Source organism: Marmota marmota, unplaced genomic scaffold, assembly GCF_001458135.2.
Source record: "Marmota marmota marmota unplaced genomic scaffold, marMar, whole genome shotgun sequence".
NCBI classification, from domain to species: Eukaryota; Metazoa; Chordata; class Mammalia; order Rodentia; family Sciuridae; genus Marmota; species Marmota marmota.
The window spans coordinates 274,460-283,591 of NW_026000078.1; the positions used below are offsets into that span (position 1 = coordinate 274,460).

Here is a 9,132-nt window from a genome sequence, read left to right on the forward strand (position 1 = left end):
AAAAGGGAACAAAAGATATTAAAAGGTAATCCTCAAAATAAAAATCATCAAAAGTCATGTTAAAGGTTGCTTATATTCCCTCTAAATCTAAGAAATGTAAATCAAAACAAAGTACTACCGTGATACCTATCAGGTTTCAAATAATAAGGTTAATAATAATAATAATAATAATAAGGAAATAATTATCTTAGGGATTATATTTAGTATAACTTTTTTGAGTGGCAAATTTACAGTATCCCTCAATATTTTATATAGCTATATTGCAATCTCAACAAAGAATGTCCACTGCACTATTGTTCGTAATAGCCAAAATATCAAAGCAGTTATATATCCTCCAGTAAGTAGATAACATTATATTCGATGAATACTATGCGGCCACTAAAAAGTAATATCTGAACTGATAGAATTATCTCAGGCAAAGTGAAAAAGGCTATAATCTATATATCTAATAAGACTTCAATAATACAGAACAAAATTAAACTCACCATGTGTGCACATATATCTATAATTATAATTTGCATTAGTATAAATAAACAAATATTTACAAGTCACATATTATTTACACATGCAGAGAAAAGTTCAGAAAAGTCACATCAAAATGTTTATAAATTATCTTTTAGTTTAAGTTTGAAAGATAAACTTTCAATTTTTATATACTTCATAATGCTTGAACAATTTAAAGCAAGCATTTATTACTTTTATAATTAACAAAATCAACAGCAATAAAAATTTATTTTTCCAGTTACTTCTAATATTCTTACCTGTAAAGCCTTTTCCTTCTCATTCGTCAGTTCTTGAGAATGCTTATTTGTCAATGATGCTGTGTGTGATTCCCATTCATTCCGTAACTTTTCTAATTCTTGTATTTTTTCTGATAATGTCTATATTAGAATTTGGTACAAAATATTAAGATAATCTCCCGAATATTTTACACTTCTGAATAACACACGGCAATACTTAAAAGGGTATTAAAGAAAGTGAAATTTCAACTTGTCAAAACATACTCAAACCTTTTTTATATTTTTATATTTGATGTTTTATATTTGAGGGAATCAAGATTAGAATAAAAGGAATTTTAGAGCTCAAATGGCCCAAAATTGAGCTTAATTATCTTTAATTAAACTTTTAATTATATCTAGCACTTAGCCTGGAATGGTGGCACATTCCTGTAAACTCAGCTACTGGGAAAACTTGAAAGAGAAAGACTGAAAGTTCCAGGCCAGACTGGGCAACTTAGCAAACCCTGTCTTAAAATAAAAAGGGCTGGAAATGTAGTTCAGTGGTAGAGTGCCCTTGGGTTTAATCTCCAGAAGCATTCTGGTAAGGCAGCAGAACACAACAGACACTAGTATGGCAATATGTAAATCAATGGATGTGTAACTGATGTGATTCTGCAATCTGTATATGGGGTAAAAATGGGAGCTCATAACCCACTTGAATCAAAGTGTGAAATATGATATATCAAGAACTATGTAATGTTTTGAACAGCCAACAATAAAAATTAAAAAAAAAAAAAAAAGAAGTAAAGCAACCTAGGTGGAACACTCAACTCATAAAGAGGAGTTAATTTCTTATACATACAATGCAGTAACATGATCCCCAGTATTTTCTGCCTGAAGCCATGCAGCTTATCAGGTAATTTGGGGAAAATGTGTCAATTTAAAGGACCAATGGCAAAAATGCAGTACCTACAACTGAAATGAGATGAAGCCCAGCAGAGGAATTAATTCTAACCACAAGGGAAGAAAGGTTTAGAACATAGGAACTGAAAAGCCATTTTAAGTCAAAGAAATGAGGTGAATAAAAGGAGAGAAGAGAACTAATATATGATAGAAACTAAATATCTTATTTCATGAAGAATTACAGAAAGCATGTCATATTGGAGATGATAGAAGGTTTTAGTGGAATTAAATAAAGGAGAAAGCATGACATTAAGGAAATTAGTAGGTGAAAGGTAGCAAAAAGCAGGGGAAATTCAATGGTAAAATACTTTGAAAGAAAATATAAAGCATGGACTTAATTCAAGAAGCAATTAAGAATCAATATCTGACTGACTTACAAAGACAAAATGAAATATGAATTACCTTTTGTGTCAAGTTCAGTTGTCTAGTAACATCATCTAGTGATTGTGTCAATGATAATATTTCTTCCTATTTATAAAAATAAAATAGTGCAGTTTATAATTTAATTCAATCATCTGTAGCCTTGCTACTCAAAGTATAGTAAAATAAGCACTGGCATCATCCTAAGAGCTTGTTAGATACACAAAATCTCTGATTTTCTAAATCAGAATCTGCATTTTAACAAGATCCCCAGATGATCTATATGCACCATTTACAGTGGAAATGCACTGATGTATAACATTTAACGTAAAAAAATTTCTAAAAACTCTCAAGTGGCAACACTATGATTATTCTTGTGCCATATATCTTATTACACTTTTTAATATTCAAGACACTTTCATATATATAAAATCTCATTAGAGTAGATATTCTCATAGATATATACTAGCTGATGGAATCATGACACAAGTGTTTTAAGTAGCCTGCCTAAGGTTATAGAACACTAGTAAAAATCCTGGGACCTAAGTTTCTCAATTTCTGGTCTAGTTCTATACTTGCTGTACCTCAACTAAATGAAAAACAACAAACTAAGTTCATTACATGCAACAAACCTTTATTCAGAAAACAAAAAATAAGGGCAATCAATGCAGCTCTTTAGTGATTTATCAAAATACTTTGAAAACTAGTTTAAAAGAAAAACTTACCTTACTACATTTCAAACAACCTGCTAGGAATTTCTTTATTTCCACATCATTTCCAGGTAAGAGTTTTAGTGAGAGATGTGTAAGATGCTTAAAAGGATTTGTCTCTATCACATTTAAAAATGCAGGTGAATTATCCAAAATAGCTGCTGGAGAAACTAACTGTAGCAAAAACCTTTAAAAAGAAAATGTCACATTATAACAAACTAATGAAATAATGAAGCTCCTCTTCTTAGAAAGACCAGAAAAGAGAGCACACTGAAATCATAGGGGCTAATGTAAAAGGACTCCCACTGGTAAAAGATAAGTTGGGATGTTGGGGTGAGAAAGGTTGACAAAACACAGTAAATATATAAAAGTCCTTGAGTTCATAGTGAGAAGGCAGAAAGCAAAACCTAAAACCAAAAATTCATTGAATGCCACAGGAGTAAACAGTTTACGAGTTCCTAACTATGAAAGCTAACAATTTAAAAGTATGAATCAAGCATTTATGTTTTCCTATATGAACTTGCAAAGTCATCAAATAGCCCTGCTTGATAAGGCAAAGTTGATAGAAGAATTATACCAACGTAGAAAGAATGATAGATTTAGAAAAGCATCATTTTGTAGTTCCTATAGAAATAAATGACTGAAAAAAATCATCAATTCATGAAACCAATATAAGGTTGATGGCAAATGGCTTAGGCATTAGCACCCCAGATATGAACATGTACATACAAAATCTTATATTTCTTGTTTTCCAAGATCAGTAAAAAAGCAAATACTTGATGCTATATTTTAGATAACTTCAGTGGTTTTGTCAAAACATGAGAATTAATAGTTAAATATTTCTGATTTTAATCAAGACTCCTTAAAGTTTGAAATTTAGTGGATCCCTACTCCAGTTTTAAAACAAATAGCGTTACTTAGAATTCATGGGAAATATTTTGCCATCAGCTCGTCTTTCAAAGGCGTCTATCTTGTTTAATAATGTAGTATTCTCATGCAACTTACCTTGGAATTTCTTTAACATGTTCTTGAGTACACTGTTGAAGGAGATCTATAAATTTTTGTGGGAAAGCTAAGAAGTCTACCAGAAGACCTTGCTGGAATTTTAAACTATATAAGAAACAGGAAAAGAATTTTTTTAAAAATTTAATTACTATCTTTTATACAATTAATACCCAAAAAGATTTTTTCTTTACTAAACACCTATTATAATCAAGAACTAAGCTAGTGAATTTATATTTTATAGAATTTACTTAATGAGAGAAAAAAGTACAGAAATTTAGTCAAAGCTAGAAATTTCTGAGCTGTTATATGTAGACTTCTGATATTCTATGAATATTTATTTTCAAAGACATCCTTAATCAAGTGTGGGAGGCCGACATAGCATGTAATCAGCGTTTGCTTCCCCTCCTGGTCAGCTGAGGCACTGTAGGTCACCCTGTGATCTGGTTGCTTTTAAGTAACTGAAGACGGTAGCCAGATCTTGAAGGTAAAGAAAACACAAATGTGTCTCCCTGCATGGGTGTGCCTTCCTACAGCCCCATGGGTTGAGCTATGCTCACTTGTTCCTTTGTGATATTACCCCTTGCCCTGTTTGGGATAAAATGTTCCTTGGAAACGCCCTCTGTGTGTCCCCTGCTTTTGGGTGTGGCCTTCCTAGATGTCAGTCAGCCTGCTACAGCAGACATCATGAAGCTAGACTCAGCCCCTTAAAACCTGACCCTTTGCCTCATTTGAATGTCTTCTCCTCAATAAAAGGGGTCAGCACTTGCTTTCTCTCTCTCTCTCCTTCTGCAGACCCTTGAGGTCAGAGGAGCCGTCACAGCATCCCCAAAGAAAAAGGTATTTCTGTCTCTTGTGTGGTTATTTCGTGCAGCCCAGTTCCCCTGGAGTGACCCCTGAGTGTTTTAGTGACGTGCAACACAGCAATCAAGTGTACAACAAACAATCCAGTATTCCCAGAATAACTAAAAGTTCTAAATAGGTATGTTTCAAAGAGAATAGTACAAATACATTCATATAACTGAGAAACTTATTCCTAGTTTTAAATATAAGAACAGAAAAAAAATTACTTACCTTTGAAAATCTTCCTCAGATATAATAAGATTATACAGAAAAAATGGATCTGTATCATCAGTCAGACGAATAACCAAATCCTAAAAAGAAGATTTAAAAAAAAAAAAATGTTTTCAGAAAATCTTCCCTCTTGAAAGGAAAATTATCCAGTAAGATCAACATATTACCATGATTACTTCAGTTAACTTTGTTTTCTGGTGCTGTTTATTTTTTATTGTTCTTTAGAGACTTAGAATCTTAAACAGGAGTAGATATTCTGCTACTTGAAAGCCTTAGAGAGGTCTGTAAAAGTAAACTAAATACTAGGAATTGAAAGTTTAGGGATATAATCCTATCAGAGGCATAGGGAAATTTAGATGAGTCTTTGCTGCACTATAGCATAATGGCAAAAATATTCTTTACCACTGAACATACTGCATTCAATTATATTTTGTTTCCCTTAAATTAACTAACCTGGTATTTCATAAGCAATAAGTGTATCAACAGGAGAGGAATAATCATCCATCCAAGAGAAGGAAGGAGCTTCTGAGGCTCAGGTAAAAGATAAGTATCGGGTGACGTACCGCCAGGTATTCTTATTAAGGGTCTATTCTCTCCTACTCCAGCTGGCTAACCCATCTGTCTTCATTTTTCTAACAAAGTGTGTTCCTTTCATAAAGACTACTTCCCAGGTTATCAAATTTACAGTGTGGCAGAGCATTATAGCAGCCAATGCTGACAGAAACAGACATCAAAATTATGTATGCAAGGAAAATATGGTGTAACTACAAGATGAGCAGGGACTAATAAAGCACTAAGCATTCAGGTTATGAATAAGTTTGAAGTAAAATCTACTCATGACTACCAAGGAACTGCTAGGGCCCTAGAAAAATCTAAGCCATTGATAAGTAGAGCTAGGAAAATGAAGAGGTTCAGCAGGTACAAGGAATAATACCAAAAATGCAATCAATAATCTCCACCCTGGAAAATTAATCACTCAGATATTTGCTCTGCCTTATAATGCCCCATTGTTAAGCAGCTTCTACTGAAGTACTTCTTGAAATTCACTCCAAGATATTATTAAACAAAACAAAAACAAAAGCTACTACTTAGGTCCTTAAATATGTTCAGGGAAACCTATAACAGAGAAAGCAAATGCTGTATTTCTTAGCCCTCTGGTCTATTTCCTTAGCTCTGTTAATGACTCTTACTTTTGAAGATAAGATGGAACCAATGTTCCAAGTGCCTCTCTTCAAAAGGTAAAGATTCAAGAACATCTCTTTAGTACTTCAATTTATTCTGTTCGCACATTTATAGCATGAAATGCCAATTTTTTAAAGCAGCAGAACATATCCTTGCAACTTTTAAATGTTCTGGGCAAACCTAAGGAGATTGTTACCACAACCCCTAATTCTTCATGTATGATTTAAAAATATATGATATAATTATATTCTAGTTGTCTCAGTAGATTTCACCATCTTAGACTGAAAGTTACAAAATGGCCCAAAATTAAAAAGCAAGATCTAAAACTGAAGACCTCCCGTTCTTGAAAAAAACAAAATAATTATCTATAATATTCAGAAATTATCACATTTTGAAAAGCAGTACTAACCTTTCTATGAACTGGATTAGAAACTGATTGCAGTTCAATGCTTACTCTAACATTTATTCTCCTACATGAAAAGACAATGCCAACAGTTAGAAATATTCAGATGAAACAAGTTATCACCATCATAACTACTTTTAAGTCTTAAAAGCCACAAGACTTTTCACAAGACTTTCTACTTATTTTGCTGTGCTGGGGATTAAACCCATTACCTTGCCTTGAGCATGCCAAGCAAGAACTCTACATCCACATCCCCAGCCCAATGAACAGACTTTCAGAAAGCACACTGGATTTGAAGTTTGTTATTGTTGTTCTTCTACTAGGTAACCTAGTAGCTTTTAAAGCTAAATTTTTCTCACCTGTAACATGGGGGAACAGGATAAATGGGATAACAAATACGCCTGGTACCACTCTGGTATATAAACATACTGCCCTGATTCTAAAATACCATCTACTGAAAGACAAACCATTTTTTCATTAAGAAAAAAAATAGGATTTCAAGTGATCGAACTGACTTATGACACATTACATTTTAAAAACTTAAAATGTAGCTGGACCGGGTAGTACACACCTATAATCTCAGAGACTCCAAAGGCTGAGGCAGGAGGATCACAAGTAAAAGGCCAAGGCCATCCTCAGCAACTTCGTGACCCTGTCTCTCAAAAAAATAAAGAAAGAACTGGGGACATGGCTCAGTGGTTTAAAAAAAAAAAACAACCCTGGATTAAATCCCCAGTACTGAAAATAAAAAACTTGAAATATGAATATTAGAATGAAGAATATAACATTCTCCCTACTCTTCTGCACACATACATGTTTTTTAGATATACAAACTAAGACTTTTCCACATTCTACTACTTATCTACTACAGAAAAAAAAAAGTATAAATATTGAATCGAGTATTAATGGGAAAACTTGGAAACGATTCTCTAAAATTCAACTGCTTAGATATTTTATCCTCTAATTGGTAACTGTATATTCCTTTAAAATGTGTCATTCTTGTTAAGTTTTTTACTGAACATATGAGTAAATGCTAAATATTAGTTTATATGAGGAAGTTAAATGTTACCACACTTAACTGTTATCTGAAAAGTAATAGCAGCACTGATCTTCTACACCACAAAGACAGAAAGAATTACTTTTAAAATGAGAATATGGTATTTCTATTTTTCTAGTATTGTAGAGCAATGCATGTGAAACACATCAGAATACCACTTCAATTTCACTTAAATTAAGCTTTCTTGGGAGGAAAAAAACTTCCTAATTTGTAAGACAAGCAAATTCAATCAGATGGTTTGTGAGGATTTTTTTAGTTCTACAATGTCATTATCTCATGTTTGGTTTTCATCTTTCTAAGTTTATTCAAGAACATACTCCCATAGTGATATGAACTGTGACAACTTTTTATGCTTTACAGCTTCACAGTTTTAGAATCAATGTCAGACTTCATAATTTATAGGGAAAAAAATTCAAGAAACATCTATTTAATTAAATGTCCTTTATATGATAATTTACCAATCATATAATTATATTCTTGCATATATTCAAAATGCCTATATGTATTAGATGTTGGAAGGAAATGGAGGCAAGATCCATAAATTAAACATTCTCCATGTTTACTTTGATAACACCATAGAAATATCTTGTAGAGAAGACACCAGGGTGCATGCCGGTAATCCCAGCAACTCGAGTGGCTAAGGCAGGAGGATAGCAAGTTAGGGTCTCACTCAGCAACTCAGTGAGACTCTAAGCAGCAGACCCTGTCTCAAAATAAAAGATTAAAAAAAAAAAAAAGAGGTGTGGCTGTGGTTCAGTAGTAAAGTGCCTCTAGGTTCAATCCCCAATACAAAAAAAAAAAAAAGTAGGAAAATCTGAGCTTTCAGAAATACCTATCTGAAATCACAAATCTTATTTTCTCTATATAATGGTTAATGACAAAAGACCTATATAAAACAAATAAATAAATCTCAATAGAAGGTATTTCTCATCTCAGTATGTGTCCCACTCTGAATACTATGAATCTACATAACATCCTCCAGGTAGTAGATTTGAACAGGTGTTCTTTTATTTAAAAAAGCATCTTAAACTTCAGACACTAGATAAACTGGATTCTTGCCCACTGCTGTCACCCAGTAGCTGTGATCTTAACCTCTCAATTCAAACAAATGAAAGCTACTCTAGCCAGCTACTATGCCTGGTGCTAGGGATACAAACAGAAACAAACATGGTCCATGTTTTCAAATTGAGGTCAGATTAAATCACTTTTCCACAGATTTGCTTCTGATTATATTTTATGAATTCATGAAAAGGGAAAGGTTACCAATATTAACTGAGTACCTGGTGGACAATTTACATATCTTATTTAACAACAATAATCTTATCTACTTTAACAAATAGTTTAAATCATTCTAAAACAATTTTTATGGAAGAACACAAGACACATTGCAAAGACTAAATTAGAACTCAGATGTCTCACGTATACCATGCTAATAAATGAATAATTACTTTCAACTTGGGCAACTTTAAAAGATCCTTATAATGAAAAAATTTAACATACACCTTGGAGATTATGAAAGAAAAAGCATTGAGGCAGACAAAATAGCAGGAATAAAGTATGGTATAGAGAGAGTATGAGAAAATTCAGAAAATAACAATAATTCTTTCATAACTAACATACCAGAGTGGATTTTTTTTTTTTTTTTTTTTTTTTTTTTTTTTT

General features: G+C 32.6%; 1 protein-coding gene across 2 annotated transcripts in view; it reads right to left on the reverse strand.

Annotated features, from left to right (window-relative positions):
* Sass6 (SAS-6 centriolar assembly protein) overlaps positions 1–9,132 on the reverse strand; it is a 45,441-nt gene that overhangs the window by 32,105 nt on the left and 4,204 nt on the right. For both annotated transcript variants that reach the window (XM_015502607.2, XM_048814609.1), the window contains exons 2-7: positions 6,420–6,480; positions 4,829–4,908; positions 3,758–3,862; positions 2,768–2,939; positions 2,085–2,150; positions 762–881 (exon numbers count right to left, since the gene is read on the reverse strand). In XM_015502607.2, the coding sequence (XP_015358093.1) occupies positions 762–881; positions 2,085–2,150; positions 2,768–2,939; positions 3,758–3,862; positions 4,829–4,908; positions 6,420–6,480 (604 nt within the window). The remainder of the gene's footprint in view (positions 1–761; positions 882–2,084; positions 2,151–2,767; positions 2,940–3,757; positions 3,863–4,828; positions 4,909–6,419; positions 6,481–9,132) is intronic.